The sequence below is a fragment of the Salvia splendens genome, chromosome 1 (genome assembly GCF_004379255.2).
Source record: "Salvia splendens isolate huo1 chromosome 1, SspV2, whole genome shotgun sequence".
Classification (NCBI taxonomy): Eukaryota; Viridiplantae; Streptophyta; class Magnoliopsida; order Lamiales; family Lamiaceae; genus Salvia; species Salvia splendens.
In genome coordinates, this window is record NC_056032.1 from 20,903,357 (window position 1) to 20,927,247 (window position 23,891).

The 23,891-nt window shown below is 35.8% G+C and overlaps 2 protein-coding genes and 2 long non-coding RNA genes across 4 annotated transcripts; 1 reads left to right on the forward strand and 3 right to left on the reverse strand.

Annotated features, from left to right (window-relative positions):
• Positions 1-3,585: 3,585 nt before the first annotated feature.
• On the reverse strand, positions 3,586-5,134 carry LOC121745097. Its single transcript, XR_006038768.1, has 2 exons — positions 4,015-5,134; positions 3,586-3,849 (listed from the first exon to the last, which is right to left on the reverse strand). It is a non-coding gene; the product is annotated as an uncharacterized LOC121745097 (long non-coding RNA).
• A 6,585-nt stretch (positions 5,135-11,719) lies between these two features.
• LOC121745091 lies at positions 11,720-12,289 on the reverse strand. Its single transcript, XR_006038767.1, has 2 exons — positions 12,148-12,289; positions 11,720-11,983 (listed from the first exon to the last, which is right to left on the reverse strand). It is a non-coding gene; the product is annotated as an uncharacterized LOC121745091 (long non-coding RNA).
• Positions 12,290-15,845: 3,556 nt separating this feature from the next.
• Positions 15,846-17,045, forward strand: LOC121805439. The gene is made up of 2 exons (XM_042205288.1): positions 15,846-16,205; positions 16,724-17,045. Exons 1-2 carry the CDS (start codon positions 15,858-15,860, stop codon positions 16,817-16,819), a joined length of 444 nt encoding a protein of 147 aa, XP_042061222.1. The 5' UTR covers positions 15,846-15,857; the 3' UTR covers positions 16,820-17,045.
• Positions 17,046-21,620: 4,575 nt separating this feature from the next.
• Positions 21,621-21,932, reverse strand: LOC121747259 (transcription repressor OFP17-like). The gene has a single exon (XM_042141295.1). The coding sequence runs from the start codon at positions 21,930-21,932 to the stop codon at positions 21,621-21,623; it is 312 nt and encodes a 103-aa protein (XP_041997229.1).
• Between the last annotated feature and the right edge of the window lie 1,959 nt (positions 21,933-23,891).

Here is a 23,891-nt window from a genome sequence, read left to right on the forward strand (position 1 = left end):
ATATCAGAGAGGCACGTTAAAATCAAATAAGGCATGATAAACACAATTTCATTCCCATCGATAAAATATTTAGGACATCGTCCTTATTTAAAAGAAAGTCCACCTCGTCTGTTTAGATCTCATGTACTTTCTTCCCTTTGCTATCACGCTGAGAGCGCGAGTTATCACCTTTAAATTATGTGTAACACAAATCAGTCTCAATCATTTATTCAAAATCATGCATGTCCCCAACGTTTCCCTTTTGCCCATCGATTCGTTATATATTTATCATTCACAATCAAGACATGCTCTTCATATCCATTTATTCACACACAACTCTAGATCTATCATCAAATCAAGGTCACGCATGAGTGTTCCTCAACACACATCACACGCACACACACGCACGCCGACACACACACACACACACACATCCCATTCATCAATTGGTTTCCCCTTTTTCACTCGATCTATATGCATGAGGGTTCAAGAACATCGATTAATCAATTGGATGAGGAAAGATAGATCAAACAAAAATACCTCTTCTTGGTAGAAACGATCGGTAGAAACAAAGTATAATCTTGATTCTTCAAAAATTCTTGAGGCTTCAACTTAAATTCTTCTCAAAAGATGAAGAATTCATGGAGAAAAATAGAAGAAAAATTGAGAGGGAGTGGGAGAAGTGAGAGGCGTGAATTTGGGAGAGAGAGGCGTGTAGTTTTTTATTTAGGTTTATGGTTTCTCAATTATTTATAGAGTGCAAGATATAATATTTAATTAAATAAAGTAAAGATTTGAAAAAATATGGAAGAGTGGAAGTTGGCGTGAATTAGGAGAGAAAATTAGGAGGAATTTGAAATCTAGGCTATTTAATTAGCCTATGATTTAATTTGGTATTTCATGGAGTAGAATAAAATAATACGGAGCGAAATAAAAATAATAATACTCCCAATAATATATGGAATAGGCGATTTTATTCCTTCTCCCACAAGGAATTAAACTCAAATCCAATTAAAAATAGGATGTGGCAAGATCTCCTTAGGTATGGTAAGATTTGCTAGAATATTTATATTTATTCATAGAAGGGAATAAATAAGGGATCAAAATATATAATAAACCATTCCTTCTTCCCTTAAATAAGGGGAATTTCGAAATCTCCCTAGGAATAAGGTAGGGGTCGAATTTCTCATGGAGAAATAAAGAATAATTAGGTTTTGGATTTAATTAGGATAATTATCTCAACAAATAATTAAATCCAGGAAAAAATAGAATTTCTCTCCAATAAATAATAGTGGTCGAAAATTTCAAATAAAAAGTGCAAGGTAATTATTGATGATCCTATTTAATCTCACTCAGCCTTAGAAAATAATTCACCACAATATATTTCACCCCGCATCGATTATTCAGACAGTCACGTCATAATTCAATAAGATTGACTATTCCACATTCTCGTCACGTCTTCAACGATATTGACCATTCAATGGCCATGTCATTTCTCCAACAATGTTGACTATTCAAACCAAGTCTCAACTCCAAAGCACAATTAGGTCACATAGAAATCAAGCAATTAATTTACTCGTCAATTAATCCACATACTTCACGGCATTAAAATATTTAATGCAAAATTTTAGGGTTCGAAAATTAGGGTTCAAAAAGTGGGGCGTTACACATTTCCTCTTTTGGAAAAAGTCAACGAAGACTGGAGGAAATGGACCCAGTCTAAGATAGAGTCAGCGGCCACTGAGCAGACCAATGGTCGACGAGAAGCTAGCGGTCCGTCTCAGAATTTGTGCCTGCGTCGAAGTTACGATCGGTTACCACTGAGCTTGAGTCAGCGGTCCACTGAGAAGAGTCAACCCTTTTTACGAAAATCATATATTTTCGGCATGTTCCCGCTGAGTATACCAAGTACTCTGCCTTGCATGTTCTTTTCAAAAATCATATATTTTCGGCATGTTCTTTTCTCAGTTCGATTCTTTCCTATTCTCCGCGATTTGGTTTCAGATTTCCATAATCTCTAGATTTCCATAATCTCCAGATTTCCTTCCGATTATTTCCATAGACTCCAGATTTCCTTCCGATTATTTCTATAGACTCCAGATTTCCTTCCGATTATTTCCATAGAGATTTTCTTCCGATTATTTAAATAGACTCCAGATTTCCTTCCGATTATTTTAATAGACTCCAGATTTCCTTCCGATTTGGTTCATTATTTCATAATCTCTAGATTTTCATTGATTATCTGTTCAATAGCTGTCAGAATTTGCTTCGATGGAGAACGTAGCAAATAACGAAGGTAACAATCATTATCTATTATTTAGCTTATTGATTGTGTTCATATTTTAATTTATTGATTGTTTTGATTCATGTATTGAATTTGATTTTTGATGAATATTAGCTGTCGATTGGTTTATGTTTCCGATGTACTGAAATTCTTATTTAATTAAATTATGTATTGCCGTTTTTGTGTTAAGATGATAGTTTTGGCTTATAAATTTTAGGTTTGCAGCATAAAATGATAGTTTTGCCGGATACAATGATATTCTGAGTTGATAAAATGATACTTTTTTTATGATAGTTTTGCCGGATACAATGATATTCTGAGTTGATAGTTTTGAAACCTGTGTTGTTAACAAAATGTTACTTTCAGCACATAAAATGATACTTTTGTTTATAAAATGATACATTTATCATAAAATGACACTTTTACCTGATAAAATGATAATCTAAGCGGATAAAATGACAGTAACCTTATAAAAATGATAGTTTAGCTGAAGAAATGACATATAAGCTGTTAAAATGATACTTTAACGTGACAAAATGTCATAAAACTGATAAAATGATAGTTTTGCCGGATAGAATGATACTCTGAGTTAATAAAATGATACTTTTTGCTTATAAATGTTAGGTATACTGCATAAAATGATAGTTTTGCCGGATAGAATGATACTTTCAGCAGATAGAATGATAGGTATTTTTGGTGTATAAAATGACATTTTTGTTTAATAAAATGATACTTTTACCTGAGAAAATGATAATTTAAGCGGATAAAATGACAGTAACCTTATAAAAATAATAGTTTTTTCCGGATAAAATGATACTCTGAGTTAATAAAATGATACTTTCTGCTTATAAATGTTATAAAATGATAGTTTCAGGTTATAAAATGATAGTTTCAGTGTGTAAAATGATAGTTTCAGGGGATAAAATGATAGGTTCAGTGATAAAATGATACTTTTACATCATAAAATGATAGTTTTCAAATGATAGAATGATAGTTTCGGAGAATAAAATGATAGTTTCAGTGGGTAAAATGATAAACTTACTAGTTGCATGTAACGCCCCACTTTTTGAACCCTAATTTTCAACCCTAAAGTACTTGCATTTAATACTTTTAATGTCGCGAAGACCGTGGATTAATTGTCGAGTGGAATTTTTGGTGGATACTTTTCGTGACCTAATTTTGAGTTGGGATTTTGATTGGGTCAACTTTGTTGAATATGTGACGTAGCTGCTTTGAATAATTGATGTGGGGTGAATTTAATTGTTTTTGAATAATTGATAATTTGTTATGAGAGCTAGAAATTTGTGAAGTAAATCACAATGTGAAACTAAATAATTTCTTTCAGTGAGGAATATTTATTGGACTCAATTTCGTGTTGGATCCGATAAATTGAATATATATAATACAAAAATCTAGTCTTGTGGGAAATAAATTGTAGGCTGCACAATTTAAATAAAATACAAAGGACCGTGAATCAAACTAATTTAATTAAATCTTTTCCTCCTTGACTTGGTCACCAAGACTTTCCTTAGTTCAAATTTTAAATAAATATTCTGGAGAGATTTTTTTCTCTCCTCCTCCGTGATCTGCAAATAAAATTCCATAAAAATAAAATTAGTTAATCCTACACAAAAAAAACGCATCCCACTCTTTTCCCACGTTCAAAAAAATTGTATCCCACTCTGTGAATCTCTTCCAAATCTAAACTATCAATCAGCCTATAATTCCAATTAATTTTTAGAATCAGTTACCACATTTTCTTCTGCAAGACACGGTATTTCTAACCCATTCTGCTCCTCCAGCCGCCTTCTCTCAATTCTCAATCGAAGGCAAAGTGTTGAAGCAAGAGTTTTGATTCCTCATCTGCAGAGAAATCAGTAATCCAAATACAGAGAGGAAGAAACAGAAGTCACTAAAAGCAAATCCATAGACCATCTATTGTTGAAGGTATACCTCATCCACCCAATTCCTATTTCCATTCTTGTGCATCTCATGAAACCAGTAACCGAAGCAAATTGATAATTCGAACAAATCTAAACCAAAGAATCGAACTTTAATTCATGAAATCAAATTTACAACTTAACTTGCGGGGTTGGTCGAGGCGAAACGGGGCTGCCAAACAGAGGCCACGATGAAGTACCTTGGGACGGCGGCGAACAACAGTGGTGATTGAAGGCTGCCGGCGGCGGAGCTCATCGGCGGTGTCACCGCACCACCATCTGATCTGACGGATTTTTTTTAGAAAATTGGGTGTGTTCAATTTTGGGAATCTCGTTTTCGATGTTGTGTGAGAAAAAGGGATCGACAAGAGCTTGAAGGAGGGAGCTCTAATTCCTGTTCAATGTTGTGTTTTGATTTTGAGATAGCCGACGGAAATTCTTTCTGGAGAGAAGGAGAGGTTTTCTTTGATACTATATATATTTGATGATTTTATAAAAAAGGGGCATATGAGGGAGTAGAGTACGTGTGTTTCGGAATGGTATTGGAATGAGATGATTTTGCATCTTTGTTTTATTTCTCTAAAAGAGTTTACATATTTTAAAGTAAGGTGGAAGAGGGTACGTGTAAAAGTATGATGAAGGGGAGTACTCCTTATTTTCTTGTTTAATTATTCCTTAATATTTTGGTTGGGGCGTGAGCAGCCGAAATTAATCGAAAACATCTAAGCCTCTGATTGGGAAAAATTTATAATCTTGAATGGGGAAAATAATTGGAGACATAGGATGCATGCATTTTATTTACTTATTTGAAAAGGGTGTTGATTTATGTATTATCTAAATGCTAAAGGTGAATTCTCGCAAGCGAAACTTGATACCAAGGAGAAGAAAATACTTGTGAATTAAGCAGTCGAGGTGGACTTTCTTTTAAATAAGGACGATGTCCTAAATGTTTTATCGATGGGAATGAAATTGTGTTTATCATGCCTTGTTTGATTTTAACGTGCCTATCTGATATGGCATTATGTCATTATTATCTAAATCGAATTCGGGTCCTCGTAGGGCCGCAAACCCTACTTGGACTAGTGTACACCTATGGTAGATCGTGTGCTAGCGTACGGGCTGGCCGGTCTAGTGACTTGGTTTGTGGCCACATTCCTTGTCACGTATGAGCAGATATGGTTAACGTCTATGGGAAAATGACTGATCAGTCGACTTTAACTATGGGAAATGATTTTGAGTGCCTCGGGCCTTTCTAAAGCTAAAACCCGATGGTTACTTACGTATGGCATGATAAATAATATTTTTATTGAAAATGTTTTCGGCATAAGCCCACTGAGTATTTTTGTAGTACTCAGCCCTGCATATATTTTCCTTATGTGCAGGTTGAGCGGCGACGAGCATTTGGTGGTGTTGAGCAATTAAAATTGGAGTATTATTTGGTTATCTTTGAACTACGAGTGTTGTTGTGTCTCCACACATGACGCCACTCTTTCTCTTGAACGCTTCCGCTGAGACATTGTTTTTACTCAATTGTTTATTTAGCTTTGAACCTAATTATTTGGATATTTGAAAACCTGATATCTTTTGGATAATGTCAAACCCTTGGTTTTTTTTTTATATTAATTATTGGTCAAACTCTTTATTGAAACCCTAGTTTTCTTCGTCTGTTTATTAAGTTCTTTTAATCACGATCGCTAGTATTTATTAACCCTAAAGGGCGGTCGTGACAGTTTGGTATCAAAGCCTCAGTTTCTTTCCGCTCTGGACTCAAGAGTCTTTTTGAGTTGTAGTCTACCCTTGTATCGATAGACTAAAGTGTTAAACGTCGAAGGCTCAACACCACAACTCGTCACGCCCAACCACGAAAGAAGAGGTGAGAATATTTTGGCGACTTTTGAAATGAATTACTGAAATTTTTGAAATTCGATGAAAAATGGTTCCTTGTGAAAAATAGTTGTAAATTGATAACTGCAATATCACTTTCCTGAGTGATGGGACAAACAGAAACATATACTTCGAACTAGACGCATTGTTATAATTGTCTATTGTTTTCCATGGATGAGAAGAACAAAACGAAAGGAAGTTTCTAACGAGATCAAGACGAGAAGAAATGTTAGGTGATGTATCTTTACAACGACGAGAAATTGTGCCTGCAATCAAATAAAGTGAATGCAATCGTGCATAACATGTTAATGCGACGACGCGTTACAATTATGACAACACTTATGTCACGTTAAGGCCATGAGGGTTATTTCCATGTTTTAATGAGAATGACCGCTATGACGTGCCAAAAACAATATGTAGATGTGACCTTCAAGGACAGTTAATTGCTGCAACGACACCAAGAATCTTGACTTAGAATCTAGAGTTTTTGAGAACGCTTCTATTATCTTCGGGAAACGACGGAGTGTCACCTTTGTAGCTAGAATGGATGAATTTAATTGACAATACTTACTTGGATTCTCAGAAATTTCTTTCTATGAAGCTCCTTGACAATGGTATTCTTTTCGTGCATTTAAAACTTTTGATTGACCCGCAATTTGCAAGTGATGCATCACTGTTTCCTTTTAATGAAAGTAGAGACTCATTCTTGTTCCTCTTGAGTCATTTTCGGAGCCATTCTTAAGGGCATTTTCAATAATGCTCCTCATGTTGAAACCCGTTCTGATCCAAGTAAGGCTGTTAAATAGATTTCTAAATTCTTGATACAAGACTCTCAAGAAAGACAATGGATTGATCTCTGCAAACACATATGAGGAATAAGTTTAAAGAGACACATAAAAAAAATGATACACCAACAACACGGGGAGTCAAATATTTTTGCATCGATGCTTAGTTGTAGCAAGCGACCGAAGAATCGAACGTTATGCCATACCTAGATATTAGGTCTTGAGAAATAGAAAGCTGAGAGAAGCCGTGTACACCAAATGATCACGTTTTGCGGCTCAGAATTTATGAAAGTGGTTTGATCAAGGGATATACGGATAACAAAAGAAAGTTGTGAGTCGGAGTATTTAAGATCGTCGCATAAGATCATCACTGTACGATAGTATTGGAATGAAAATACGGGCACCCTGATAGATTAAGATATACAAACAAAGGTCGTCGACGAGAGAAAATCGTCCAGCAAGTGGCGAAATTGAATCAATTAAAATGGGAAACAATCGAAAGGAGAAACGCGTGCAAGCACCACCACCATCACCTCCTCCACCCAAGCCAGGATGGCATATTGAATAGTTTTTGCTAAAGCAAAATCCTCCTATCTTCGATGGGATAGGAGAGCCGGCAAAGGCCGAGACTTAGATACGCGCATTGGAGAGCATCTTTGAATTCTTCAAGTGCACTGAGGAAGCGTTTGGTTTGTGTAACCTACCAACTCACGGATTCGGCCGACTGTTGGTGGGACAAGCAAAGGACCATGACCACTGAGCAAGTGGATACAATTTAAGGCGGAGATATACAACAGGTATATCCCAAAGAGTTAACGAAAGGCGAAGACGGATGAGTTTTACAATCTCAAACAAGGCCGCACACTTGCGCCATGGCTCGGCATGCACCCGAACAAGGGATACCAATAAGAAGATGGCTGAGAAGTTCCGTTCGGGCTTAAGGCATGTGATAAGGATAGCATTGGCAAACCTTGGGAGACTTACATACACAGGATCGTTGACCCGCGTACTAGACGTGGAGGAAGTTATGCCCAAGGAGAGGGCGATGTGAAACACTACACTGGCACTGCCTCCACCACATTATTCTCAAGAGAAGAGAAAGTGGGACGAGACTAAGGCTCCCTATGAAAAGAAGGGATACCAGCCCACCCAAAACCAACCAAAGTATAGGGGAGTACATGTTGCACCGCAGAGGGATGATTTCCGACCCAAACCCCCTCAATGCATCGTTTGCTCGTACTATCATTTTGGGAAGTGTAGGATTCATAATACTATCACGTTTTTTTTAACCGTGGTTGATATAATCACTTTTCTAGAGAGTGTCCAAGCAAGAATGTGGGGACGGAGTTAAGGTAGAACAATCATGGACCCCGTTAGCAGTTAAGGGGGGATATTGATATAATTTTGGGAATGGATTGGTTAGCCTTGTATTATGCTATTGTTTGTTGTAAAGAGAAACACATTTTTTTACAAGCCTCTGGAAAGGAACCAAATGTGTATCATGGAATCACGATAAATCGGAAAACGTCTATCATCTCCGTACTCCAAGCCACTACGATGTTGAGGAAAGGGGCGTCATGCCTATCTGGTCTATCTACAAGGAGATGAGAAGGAAGACGGGAAAGTGGATGATGTTGCTGTGATACGAGAATTTCCAGACGTTTTTCCAGAAGCTTTGTCTGGCCCACCGCCAGGTCGACAATTGGAGTTCACAATCGACCTAGAGCCAGGGTCGACACCTGTATCTAGAGCCCCATATCGAAGAGCGCCTAAAGAGTTGGAAGAACTCAAGATACAACTTTAAGAGCTTATGAACTTGGGTTTCATTAGACCCAGCGTTTCATCGTGGGGCGCGCCTATGCTTTTTGTGAAGAAGAAGGATGGGTCGATGAGGATGTGTATCAACCATAGAGAGTTGAACAAAATGACCCTCAAGAACAAGTATCCATTGCTGAGGATAGATGACCTATTCGATCAACTCCGAGGAATCGGTGTATTCTCAAAGATGGACTTAAGGTCCGGATACCATCAATTGCGGGTCCGAAGAGAAGACATACCGAAGACCGCTTTTCGCACAAGATATGGTCACTATGAGTTTGTGGTAATGCCGTTTGGGTTGACGAATGCACCTGCAGTATTTATGGATTTGATTAATCGAGTATTTCACTCATACTTGGATGAATTCGTTTTGGTCTTCATAGATGATGTACTCGTCTACTCGAAGAATGAGAAGGAACACCTGCGAATCACTTTGGAGACGTTGAGGAGTGAGAAATTGTATGTCAAATTCAGCAAGTGTGTGTTTTGGCTTAAGGAAGTAAACTTCTTTGGTCACATTATGTCGGCAGAAGGCATCCGAGTGGATCCCGCCAAGGTTGAAGCGATACAACAGTGGAAAGCACCTTCAACACCAAACGAGATTCGAAGTTTCCTAGGCTTAGAAGGATACTACCGAAGGTTTATAGAGGGATTCTCCAAGATAGCGAGACCCATGACCCAACAACTCAAGAAGGGGGTAAAAGTCAATTGGACCCCGGAGTATGAGGCAAGTTTTCAACTCTTGAAGGAGAAGCTAACTAGTGCACCGATTCTAGCCATGTCAGAGCCTGGAGTGAACTATGTGGTATACACGGACGCTTCAAAGGTGGGACTTGGTTGCGTATTAATGCAAAACAACAAAGTGATTGCCTACGCATCCCGACAATTGAGGCCACATGAGTTGAACTATCCAACCAACGACTTGGAGTTAGCAGTGGTAGTACACGTCTTAAAGATTTGGAGACATCATCTCTACGGAGTTCGATGTGAGATCTTTACGGACCACAAAAGCCTGAAGTATCTTTTTCGAGCAGAAAGATTTGAACATGCAGCAACGAAGATGGCTCGAACTGGTGAAGGACTATGATTGTGGCATCAATTACCACCTCGGCAAAGCAAATGTAGTGGCAGATGCTTTGAGCCGAAAGGGCCATCCCAACTAGCTACTTTGCTCACCAAAGAAGAAAGCCTGATACGCGAGTTTGGCAAGATGCGTTTGGAAGTGGTGAGAGCACCTGAGACAATGGAAGGACGAATCGCCACTCTAGTTGTTGAACCTGATCTAAGGTCGGGAATTATTGATGCACAACGGATGGATGCAAAATTGGAGGAAATTCGTGTAGAAGTGCGGACCGGCAAATCTGGGAATTTTTGTGAAGAATGTGACAATGCCCTTACTTTCGAAGGAAGACTATGCATACCGGATAACAAGGAACTCAAAAATGAAGTTATGAGTGAAGCACATGAGACTCCTTACACCGCCCACCCAGGAAGTACGAAAATGTATCAAGATCTGAAGAAGTCCTTTTGGGGGAATGGTATGAAGAGGGACATAGCATCATTCGTCGAGAGATGTTTAGTCTGCCAGCAAGTGAAGACTCTACATCAACGACCGTATGGAAAGTTACAACCACTAGAGATTCCTGAGTGGAAAAGGGGAGCACATCGCCATGGATTTCGTGACGGGATTGCTGAGGACTCTGAGAGGGAACACCGCCATTTGGGGTAATTATAGACCGACTTACCAAGAGTGCGCACTTCATACCGATTCTCATAGGCTATGGGTCCAACAAGCTAGCTCAGATTTACATAAAGGAGATAGTCCGATTGCATGGAGTCCCAGTGACTATCACGTGCGATCGTGACCCAAAATTCACCTCAAGATTTTGGATGAGTCTACAGAAAGAGCTTGGAACCAAATTGAACTTCAGCACAACGTTTCACCCGCAAACTGATGGACAGTCCGAAAGAACGATCCAAACTCTCGAGGATATGTTGAGAGCCGTGGTACTCGACCGAGTAGGAAGCTGGGAGGCAGCACTACCACTGATGGAGTTCGCCTACAGCAACAGTTTCCAGGCAATGATAAACATGGTGCCGTATGAGGCATTATACGGGAGAAAGTGTAGATCGCCGCTCTGCTGGGACGAAGTTGGCGAGAGAAGAATATTTGGACCCGATGCAGTTGAAGAAATGGTGGGAATCGTTTGGCAAATTCGTGAAAGAATAAAAGAAGCTCAAGACAGACAGAAATCATACGCGGATGTTCGACGAACTGACTTACAATTCCAAGCTGGCAACAAAGTTTTCTTGAAAGTATCCCCGTCAAAAGGGATAACTCGATTTGGCGTTAAGGGAAAATTGAAGCCGCAATTTATTGGGCCTTATGAAATTCTTGAAGGAGTGGGCCGCGTCGCATATCGATTGGCGCTACCACCAAGTCTTGGAAATGTGCACAACGCTTTTCATGTGTCGCAGTTACGAAAATACGTGTCCAACCCGAAGCACGTGATCCCTTACGAAGAAGTCGCCTTAAATCTAGACTTGAGCTACGAGGAGAGACCCCAATCTATTTTTGGACCGAAAGATACAGAATGTGAGAAATAAACTTGTTGCTTGTGTGAAAGTACTTTGGGAAAATCATGGGCATGAAGAAGCCACGTGTGAGAATGAGGACAAGATGATGGAATTGTACCCAGAACTCTTTACTTGAGGGTAACAAATTTCGGGACGAAATTTCTATTAAGGTTGGTAGGATGTAACGCCCCACTTTTTGAACCCTAATTTTCAACCCTAAAGTACTTGCATTTAATACTTTTAATGTCGCGAAGACCGTGGATTAATTGTCGAGTGGAATTTTTGGTGGATACTTTTCGTGACCTAATTTTGAGTTGGGATTTTGATTGGGTCAACTTTGTTGAATATGTGACGTAGCTGCTTTGAATAATTGATGTGGGGTGAATTTAATTGTTTTTGAATAATTGATAATTTGTTATGAGAGCTAGAAATTTGTGAAGTAAATCACAATGTGAAACTAAATAATTTCTTTCAGTGAGGAATATTTATTGGACTCAATTTCGTGTTGGATCCGATAAATTGAATATATATAATACAAAAATCTAGTCTTGTGGGAAATAAATTGTAGGCTGCACAATTTAAATAAAATACAAAGGACCGTGAATCAAACTAATTTAATTAAATCTTTTCCTCCTTGACTTGGTCACCAAGACTTTCCTTAGTTCAAATTTTAAATAAATATTCTGGAGAGATTTTTTTCTCTCCTCCTCCGTGATCTGCAAATAAAATTCCATAGAAATAAAATTAGTTAATCCTACATAAAAAAACGCATACCACTCTTTTCCCACGTTCAAAAAAATTGTATCCCACTCCGTGAATCTCTTCCAAATCTAAACTATCAATCAGCCTATAATTCCAATTAATTTTTAGAATCAGTTACCACATTTTCTTCTGCAAGACACGGTATTTCTAACCCATTCTGCTCCTCCAGCCGCCTTCTCTCAATTCTCAATCGAAGGCAAAGTGTTGAAGCAAGAGTTTTGATTCCTCATCTGCAGAGAAACCAGTAATCCAAATACAGAGAGGAAGAAACAGAAGTCACTAAAAGCAAATCCATAGACCATCTATTGTTGAAGGTATACCTCATCCACCCAATTCCTATTTCCATTCTTGTGCATCTCATGAAACCAGTAACCGAAGCAAATTGATAATTCGAACAAATCTAAACCAAAGAATCGAACTTTAATTCATGAAATCAAATTTACAACTTAACTTGCGGGGTTGGTCGAGGCGAAACGGGGCTGCCAAACAGAGGCCACGATGAAGTACCTTGGGACAGCGGCCTACGACGGCGGCGAACAACAGTGGTGATTGAAGGCTGCCGGCGGCGGAGCTCATCGGCGGTGTCACCGCACCACCATCTGATCTGACGGATTTTTTTTAGAAAATTAGGTGTGTTCAATTTTGGGAATCTCGTTTTCGATGTTGTGTGAGAAAAAGGGATCGACAAGAGCTTGAAGGAGGGAGCTCTAATTCCTGTTCAATGTTGTGTTTTGATTTTGAGATAGCCGACGGAAATTCTTTCTGGAGAGAAGGAGAGGTTTTCTTTGATACTATATATATTTGATGATTTTATAAAAAAGGGGCATATGAGGGAGTAGAGTACGTGTGTTTCGGAATGGTATTGGAATGAGATGATTTTGCATCTTTGTTTTATTTCTCTAAAAGAGTTTACATATTTTAAAGTAAGGTGGAAGAGGGTACGTGTAAAAGTATGATGAAGGGGAGTACTCCTTATTTCTTGTTTAATTATTCCTTAATATTTTGGTTGGGGCGTGAGCAGCCGAAATTAATCGAAAACATCTAAGCCTCTGATTGGGAAAAATTTATAATCTTGAATGGGGAAAATAATTGGAGACATAGGATGCATGCATTTTATTTACTTATTTGAAAAGGGTGTTGATTTATGTATTATCTAAATGCTAAAGGTGAATTCTCGCAAGCGAAACTTGATACCAAGGAGAAGAAAATACTTGTGAATTAAGCAGTCGAGGTGGACTTTCTTTTAAATAAGGACGATGTCCTAAATGTTTTATCGATGGGAATGAAATTGTGTTTATCATGCCTTGTTTGATTTTAACGTGCCTATCTGATATGGCATTATGTCATTATTATCTAAATCGAATTCGGGTCCTCGTAGGGCCGCAAACCCTACTTGGACTAGTGTACACCTATGGTAGATCGTGTGCTAGCGTACGGGCTGGCCGGTCTAGTGACTTGGTTTGTGGCCACATTCCTTGTCACGTATGAGCAGATATGGTTAACGTCTATGGGAAAATGACTGATCAGTCGACTTTAACTATGGGAAATGATTTTGAGTGCCTCGGGCCTTTCTAAAGCTAAAACCCGATGGTTACTTACGTATGGCATGATAAATAATATTTTTATTGAAAATGTTTTCGGCATAAGCCCACTGAGTATTTTTGTAGTACTCAGCCCTGCATATATTTTCCTTATGTGCAGGTTGAGCGGCGACGAGCATTTGGTGGTGTTGAGCAATTAAAATTGGAGTATTATTTGGTTATCTTTGAACTACGAGTGTCGTTGTGTCTCCACACATGACGCCACTCTTTCTCTTGAACGCTTCCGCTGAGACATTGTTTTTACTCATTGTTTATTTAGCTTTGAACCTAATTATTTGGATATTTGAAAACCTGATATCTTTTGGATAATGTCAAACCCTTGGTTTTTTTTTTAATATTAATTATTGGTCAAACTCTTTATTGAAACCCTAGTTTTCTTCGTCAGTTTATTAAGTTCTTTTAATCACGATCGCTAGTATTTATTAACCCTAAAGGGCGGTCGTGACATTGCACTTGATAAAATTATAGTTGCACTTGATAAAATGATGGTTTCAGGGGATAAAATGATAGTTTCAGTGGATAAAATGATACTTTTACTTTATATAATGACATAAATTGTTTAACACACTGAAATCTTTTGTGTATTAGAAACAAACATTTCTGCTGCTGGTACTGATCATAAAATGATAGTTGCACTTGATAAAATGATAGTTTCAGGGGATAAAATGATAGTTTCAGGGGATAAAATGATAGTTTTAGTGTGTAAAATGATAGGTTCAGTGATAAAATGATACTTTTGCATAAAATGATAAAATGATAGTTTCTTGGAATAAAATGATAGTTTCAGTAGGTAAAATGATAAACTTACTAGTTACACTTGATAAAATGAAAGTTTCAGGGGATAAAATGATAGTTTCAGGGGGTAAAATGATAGTTTCTGAGGATAAAATGATACTTTGACTTAAAATAATGACATAAACCGTTTAACACACTGAAATCTTTTGTGTATTAGGTGATGCTGATGCTGCTGATGATGATAGACTATTAGCAGATGAAATAGAAAGTATAAAAAATAACAAGAAAAGAAAGAATGATGATGCAAGTAAGAAGAAGGCAGCTGCAAAGAAGTGCAAGAAAATAGTTATTCAAGATGATACAGCCATTCACTCACCGACTTTGGCAGGAAGAAGGAATACTGACTTCTTCGTAAACATGCTCGAAACTCTAAACAAGAATAAAAAAGAGCTGTAAGAGAGATTGGGTTTGGAGCACTCCTAAACTTCAAAATAAGAAGTTTCCCAAGATCATTGGTTTATTATCTGATTTACAACTTTAACCATAAAAGTTGTTCAATTAAATTGAACAGCGGGGAATCATTATTTTTAGATGATAAAGATGTTCATATTACTCTTGGGTTCCCGATGGGATCTTTACCTATGAGTAGGATCAAATTTCAGAAAAATATCAACATCAAAAGTGAAATTGCTAGATTCTGTAAAGGTGTAGAAAAAAATATGGTTCCAGCGTATGTTGTAGAGCAGATGATGAAAGACGAAGAAGGTGGTGAGTGGTTCAAAAGGAATTTTATGATTCTGGTGGAGTATGCCTTGATCAAGACCCCTGCTGATGGAAATCTGAGCCCACAAGTTTTAGATTACATAACTGATGTGGAGAAGATCAAAGAATACAATTGGTGTAGCTATGTCATATCCAAATTGCTTGAAACACAAAAGAGATGGAAAAGAAACACAACAAAGATATTTACAGGACCAGTTATCTTTGTAGTGGTAAGAATATATTTTTTTCCCATTGTCTATGAATCTATTTACAGAAAAACTAATATTTAGTTTTTGTTAATGTAGGCCTGTTACGTCGACAGAATTGTGTTTGAAAAAAAATGGTGCCAAGATGCTATCTAACAGTTAAGGGTTGGACTGCCGAACTGCTGAAAGAAAGGCAAAGAGCAGAAATGAGTGGTTCAGATTTTGGTCTCGGTCATAAGTATGACCGATATAAAAAGCAACCACATGAAGAGAACGATGAAGATGATGAATCTGAATCCGAAGATGATGATCCTAAAGATGTAAAAGCTTTGAAGATGAAAGATCATGAGGAAGAGGCGACAACAAGTGGAAGTCAAGAAAAGACTTTCATAGATGAATGGAAGGAAGCTGCCAGGGATTGTAAAGTGACAATGTCGAAGATGCTTGACGTCCTTAAAGGAGCGCCGGGTGAACTGAGGAAGCTTGATAGCTTTAAGATAATATGTGATACAACAAGAAAAGCAATGGGAGTGAGAGAGGAAGGTGTGCAGAATGTTACAGAAAGTCAGAAATCAATGTCACATGCTATGAGCAATGACGAAATTGATGATCCTGAATGGATCGATATCATGATTGAACTGACTAAAGCTGCTGAGAGGGCATTTATTCTGAAAAATAGGAATGAGTTCTCTACCTTCACTCTCATACCCGAATATGACCAAACTCCTGAAGAGAATGAAAATTTTAATCGGAAAAAGGATATGGAGAAGGAAAAACTTCCAGAGAAGAAAATGGCTAATAAAGCAGCTCGAGAAGAGAAGGAAAAAGTTCTAGAGAAAGAAGTTGAATTGTCTCTCAATGATGAATTTGAGGTAACTTTTAAAAATGATAGTTTAAGTACATAAAATGATTGTTTATATGGTTAAGATGATATATGTTTGATGATGTTTTTTGGTTGCTCTGTTTTATTTGAAAAATGATACTTTTGGATCATAAAATGATAGTGTAAGGGTATAAAATGATAGTTTCAAATGATAAAATGATAGTTTAGTTGAATAAAATGATAGTTTCAGTGGGTAAAATGATAGGGTTCAGTGATAAAATGATACTTTTGCATCATAAAATGATAATTTCAAATGATAAAATGATAATTTTGCATAAAATGTTAAAATGATAGTTTCGTGGAATAAAATGATAGTTTCTGTGGATAAAATTATAGGTTCAGTGATAAAATGAAATCCCCTACCTTCAATATTTATTAGTTAAACGCATTCAATATTTATTAGTTAAAATGCATTGAATATCATTTAGTACGAACATAATATCATTTTTACTAGTAATAATATCATATTTTAATCAACCTAATGTATGTTTTGTGTTATTTGAATAGAAAATTTTCTTCCGGAATTATCTTGGAGATGGAGTTAATCCATCAATGGAGAGAATTGTCAAAATGTCAAAAACCAGACACATGACTTTGCCATAGCAGAACGATACAAATAAAGTTGACTGTGGAATTTATGTGATGCGCCATATGGAGACTTACATGGGTGGTCATGTTCGTAATTGGAATTCTGGTTTAACGAAGAAGGGGACAGAGGCTTTCATAAAACTCCGTGCCAAATATACTGAAGCATTGCTTGTTGGAGATACAAACAAGAAGGCTTTTGAGACATTTTCAAATATACAGCAGAAGTTTCAGAATGATAGCAAAAAAGGGGAAATCGATGTTGAAAAGATGATTAGAGAATTTAAACCCCCTAAAGAGAACTAGTAGTTGTAATAGTAAATTGTATGACTTGATACTATTGTTTTGTAATAGTGGTGTCGAATATAATCTGAGTTGATAATCTGAGTTGATAAATCTGAGTTGATAAATCTGAGTTGATAAAATGATACTTTTGGCTTATATATGTTAGGTTTACTGCATACAATAATAGTTTTGCCTGATAGAATGATACTCTGAGTTGATAAAATGATACTTTTTATTGATAAAATGATACTTTTGACTAATAAAATGATAAAATGATATATGTTAGGTTTATTGCATAGAATGATAGTTTTGCCGGATAGAATGATACTCTAAGTTGATAAAATGATAATTTTGACTTATAAAATGATAAAATGATATAAGTTAGGTTTATTGCATAGAATGATAGTTTTGCCGGAATCTATCATTTTATAGCGTAGAATGATATATGTTAGGTTTATTGCATAGAATGATACTCTGAGTTGATAAAATGATACTTTTGACTGACTGATAAAATGATACTTTTGACTGATAAAATGATAAAATGATATATGTTAGGTTTATTGCATAGAATGATAGTTTTGCCGGATAGAATGATACTCTGAGTTGATAAAATGATACTTTTGACTGATAAAATGATAATTTTGACTTATAAAATGATAAAATGATATATGTTAGGTTTATTGCATAGAATGATAGTTTTACCGGATAGAATGACACTCTGAGTTGATAAAATGATACTTTTGACTGACTGATAAAATGATAAAATGATATATGTTAGGTTTATTGCATAGAATGATAGTTTTGCCGGATAGAATGATACTCTTAGTTGATAAAATGATACTTTTGACTGACTGATAAAATGATAAAATGATATATGTTAGGTTTATTGCATAGATTGATAGTTTTGCCGGATAGAATGATACTCTGAGTTGATAAAATGATATTTTTGACTGATAAAATGATATATGTTAGGTTTATTGCATAGAATGATAGTTTTGCCGGATAGAATGATACTCTGAGTTGATAAAATGATACTTTTGACTGATAAAATGATAAAATGATACTTAAATAAGATTTTACGTATTTAAATGAGCGAAATTTGTATATCATGGGAAATAAGATTTTACGCATAACTGAACCTCATACATACGTGTAACTGAACCTCATACATCTGTATATCATGGGAAATAAGATTTTACGTATTTAAATGAGCGAAATCTGGATACGTAAATTTTATTATGAGCGAAATTCAGAAATTAAATAAGTGAAATGACATATTAACCCTCTGCGCCTTTTTTATAAAGGAAAGCTAAGTTTGAATCTAGACCACACGATTTTAAAAATGTGTGGTCAAGATTTAGTTATAGAGTTATTACGGAAATTGGGGTTATCATTATAATGCACCCCTATATATATATATATTTATATATATATATATATAGGGATGTATTCATTTCCTTTTTGTATCTTTTGTTCTTTGTTCTTTTTAATCTCAACCCCACGATTTTGTCATCCGAAGGTTAGATTGATGCCACGTGTTATTTAATAATGCAGATTTTCAGTTGAATAATGCACGCCGACTAATAATGCACCATTATAGTGTAATAATGCAAATTTTCAATTGAATAATGCACACCGACTAATAATGCATCATTATAGTGTAATAATGCAGATCATCTGGACCGTTGATGAATGAGATCTAACGGCCCATATTAAGAAGAATAAAGGATCTAAGGGATGAATAGGAGAATAACGCTCCCATATATATATATATATATATATATATATGGGTGCATTATAATGATAACCCCAATTTCCGTAATAACCCTATAACTAAATCTGGACCACACATTTTTAAAATCACGTGGTCTAGATTCAAACTTAGCTTTCCTTCATAAAAAAGGTGCAGAGGGTAAATATGTCATTTCGCTTATTTAATTTCTGAATTTCGCTCATGATAAAATTTACGTATCCAAATTTCGCTCATTTAAATACGTAAAATCTTATTTCCCATGATATACAGATGTATGAGGTTCAGTTACACGTATGTATGAGGTTCAGTTAAACGTAAAATCTTATTTCCCATGATATATACAAATTTCGCTCATTTAAATACGTAAAATCTTATTTAAGTATCATTTTATCAGTCAAAAGTATCATTTTATCAACTCAGAGTATCATTCTATCCGACAAAACTATCTTTCTATGCAATAAACCTAACATATATCATTTTATCAGTCAGTCAAAAGTATCATTTTATCAACTCAGAGTATCATTCTATCCGGCAAAACTATCATTCTATGCAATAAACCTAACATATATCATTTAATCATTTTATCAGTCAGTCAAAAAGTATCATTTTATCAACTCAAAGTATCATTCTATCCGGCAAAATTATCATTCTATGCAATAAACCTAACATATATCATTTTATCATTTTACGTGATATTTGACGAAATTCAGAAATTAAATGAGGGAAATGACATATTATCATTTTATCAACTCAGAGTATCATTCTATCCGGCAAAACTATCATTCTATGCAATAAACCTAACATATATCATTTTACGTGATATTTGGCGAAATACAGAAATTAAATGAGGGAAATGACATATTTACCCCCGCGCTTTTTTTTATGAAGTAAATCTAAGTTTGAATCTCAACCACAAGATTAGAAAATATGTGTGGTTCAGATTTGGTTATAGGGTTATTACGTGATTTAGGGGTCATATGATCACAACTATATATATATATATATATATATATATAGGGGAGCGTTATTCTCCTTTTCACATCTTAGATCCTTTTTCCTTCTTAATATTACGCGTTAGATCTAAGGCATCAACGGATCAGATTGATTCTATAAAACTGGTTCCGTGTTGCATTATAGAAGGTGGTTGTATGCATTACAGGGTTATTATTGACATTTGACGGAAAATTAACTGCCACATTTTGGTATCTGCGAATAATGCACCACATGGTCACGAGTAATGCATATAATTGACTATATAATGCACAATATGTGAACCGCAATGCATACGAATAAGATGTACCATGTTATGATGTTTGGACACACGTTTCTTGTTTCCCCTAAGGGTTTAATAAGCTTAGGGGCTAGGGTATAGTACGTAGACACGTATGTAATCTTCACATGGTAACGAGTAATGGATATAATTGACTATATAATGCACAATTTGTGAACTACAATGCATACGAACAAGATGTGCTGTGTTATGATGTTTGACACACGTTTCTTGTTTCCCCTAAGGGTTTAATAAGCTTAGGGGCTAGGGTATAGTACGTACGCATTAATAACAAATTATAAAACGATACGAATAATTCACCAAATTGTCACGAGTAATGGATGTTATTAACTATATAATGCACAATATGTGAACTGCAATGCATACGAATAAGATGTATCATGTTATGATGTTTGACACACGTTTCTTGTTTCCCCTAAGGGTTTAATAAGCTTAGGGGCTAGGGTATAGTACGTAGACATTACTAACAAATTGTTGTTATTGGAATATACGTATGTGCATTATTTGGTTTAGGTAGTGCATTATGTAGCTGTTAATTGTCATTATCTCAGTATATTATGCATTATTAGAGGTATTGTGTATATGGGTTAATCAACGGATTGAAGATTACATACGTGCATTTAGTAATGTCTACGTACTATACCCTAGCCCCTAAGCTTATTAAACCCTTAGGGGAAACAAGAAACGTGTGTCAAACATCATAACATGGTACATCTTATTCGTATGCATTGCAGTTCACATATTGTGCATTATATAGTTAATAACATCCATTACTCGTGACAATTTGGTGAATTATTCGTATCGTTTTATAATTTGTTATTAATGCGTACGTACTATACCCTAGCCCCTAAGCTTATTAAACCCTTAGGGGAAACAAGAAACGTGTGTCAAACATCATAACACAACACATCTTATTCGTATGCATTGCAGTTCATAAATTGTGCATTATATGGTCAATTATATCCATTACTCGTTACCATGTGAAGATTACATGCATGTCTACGTACTATACCATAGCCCCTAAGCTTATTAAACCCTTAGGGGAAACAAGAAACGTGTGTCAAACATCATAACACAGCACATCTTGTTCGTATGCATTGCAGTTCACATATTGTGCATTATATAGGCAATTATATGCATTACTCGTGACCATGTGGTGCATTATTCGTAGCGGTTTCCAGCCATTATTAGATTACTATTGTACCCTCATAATGCACAAAATAGGACAAATAATGCAACACGGGATTAATTACCCAATGTTGATCTTGACCGTCCATTTCTCTAATCTAATGGCTGATATTAAGAAGGAAAAAGGAGGAAATATAGGAAAAGGAAATGAATACATCCATATATATATATATATATATAATCTTCTATTACATGCATTTCAATTGCAATAGAACCTAAACCTAACTAATACTGTATATATCACCAAAAATGATATGAATGTGGTTACAACTTAGAGAATGAAAATAAAAGGAATTCTATTTCTAGGTTTCCAAATGATTATTGGAAAATAAATCCGTGCAAAGTTCCCTATAAAAGCGGCACACCAAATCAAGGAAAACCGGCGACCTAAGCTCCTTCCACCAATGGAGCAACTCCTCCACGTCACCCAAATCTCTCACTTTCCTCTCATCAACGATCATCTCCACCACATACTTCTCGAAGCTTCTACACGCTTCTTCCACGCGATCATCCACTTCCACTTTCGCGGCAGCCGTACTCAGAGGTGATGGATGCGGCGCTTTGTGCTGCGGAGCAGCATCCGAGAAGCTCGTGAGCTCCGTAAACCGGTCCATCTCCCTCTCCTCGCGGCGGCGTAGGTGAAGGGATTTTATTTTGAGAGGCTTTCTAGGGCGAAGTTTCACAAGGAATTTTACTATTCTTTTGCATGGTTTGAGAAGCTTGTGTTTGAGTGAGGCTAGGCTGAGATATTTTGATTTCATTGTGACTAGTGAATTTGTTAGATAAATTGTAGTTGATAGAATATTTGTAATTTGATGGAGTTAGTAGTGGTGTGTGGGTGTATATATATTTAAAGAGAAAGGGGGTTAAGTAGTGATATTGTGTGGATTTCACGTCTTCTACTCTAAGAGAAGTGGTATACCATCATCAACTGGACTTTTTCAACAAATGTTTATTTGGTTGTTGTCTTGTTACTCTCTCTCACGCCCCCACATAATTTTCTTTTGGCAAATGAAATAATATTCGTATTTTTTCATTTCATGGATTAATTATCATTATATGTAGGCCTGCTAGGGTACCCAAACCCGAAAATTCGGGTACCCGAACACGAAATCTCAAAAATATCACATCGAGTACCTGACCCGTATGTGAATTCGGACACCCTAATACCCGATGCGGGTACCCAAACCCAGCTAATCGGGTACCCATACACCAGAAATTATTATATTTCAAATTTATTCTATTTATATAAATTATATTGTGATGAGAATAGAAATTATTAAAAATAACACAATACTACTATTTATTGACTATTATTAAAAGTTTAGTTACCTTAAAGTGGACGACTCCCACAACCGGTATACTAAACAAAGACTTTGACTAGTTACCTTTATTATAACATTTAAATATGTAAAACAACCATTAAATGTAAAACATAACATCATTATGTTAAAAATAATTTGTTCTATTCCTTGGGAAATAAAATAACAGTTTTTACAATACTAAATCACTCAAAGTTGATTTCTAGTATACAAAACTCAAACATGATACTCCCTCCATCCCAACTTAGTTGAGTCAGAACTTTTGGGCACGGAGATTAAGAAATTGTGTTGAAAAATAGGAGAGATGAATAAAGTACTCCTTCTGTTCTATAGTAGTTGAGTCACTTCTTTTTGGCGGGGAGATTAAGAAAGAAATATTAAATATATTAAGTGAATAGATAATAAAGTAGGAAAGAGAGAAAAGTAGATATAATAAAGTAAGGGGAATAAAGTAAGTGAGGGAAAAGTGTTACTTTTTGCTAATAGGGAAATGACTCTGTTATGATGGAACGTCCAGAAATGGAAAAATGACTTCACTACTATGGAACAAAGAGAGTAGTAAAGATAAAGAGATAGAAAAGTAGGTGATGGAATAAAGTACTACTGATTGAATGTTTTGTTTTTTGTAAAAAAAGAAATCATGTCACTAATTCTTCAACTGTCCATAAAAATATGTGCATTTCAAATGGCACGGAATTAAAGCACAATTAAGAGAAAGAAAGAGAATGATAGTTAAATAAGTGTTAGTGGATAGATGAACCCACTATTATTAGTATTTAATGAGTTTGTAATGGTGGATCAGCGGTATAAGTTGTAAATATATTATTGTATATGAGTAATGAGTTGAAGACAACTTTCCATAAATGGAAATGCTCATATTTTTATTAGACAGATGAATGTGAAAAGTGCACATAATTTTATTGGACGGGGGAGTAAATAATATAAAAAAATCAATTTTCTCTATAATTTTAAAAATATCTCTATAAAGTAACATATTGAGCTTTAATTTTTTGTATTATTTGTAAATCAAATCGATAAAACAAATAGTTTGTATTTGGGAAACAAATACACTTTGAAAATCAAGTGTAATCAGATTGAAAAAAACCCTGAGAGGAGTTGGTGGAATTTGAAAAAAACTTATGAGATTGAGCCAAATTCGTCCTAACTCAATCCGGTCAAGTTTTTATTAAAAAAAATTTGTATCGTTATCCAATAGTTTTTATTAAATATAACGATTTTTTGCAACATTCA

Excerpts from the sequence above, each read along its gene's own strand:
- LOC121805439 (XM_042205288.1), top strand. The coding sequence starts at position 15,858 with ATGGGAGTGAGAGAGGAAGGTGTGCAGAATGTTACAGAAAGTCAGAAA. Across the intron at positions 16,206-16,723 it reads CTCTCAATGATGAATTTGAG|AAAATTTTCTTCCGGAATTA; the intron begins GTAACTTTTAAA and ends TTATTTGAATAG.
- LOC121747259 (XM_042141295.1), bottom strand. The coding sequence starts at position 21,932 with ATGGACCGGTTTACGGAGCTCACGAGCTTCTCGGATGCTGCTCCGCAG.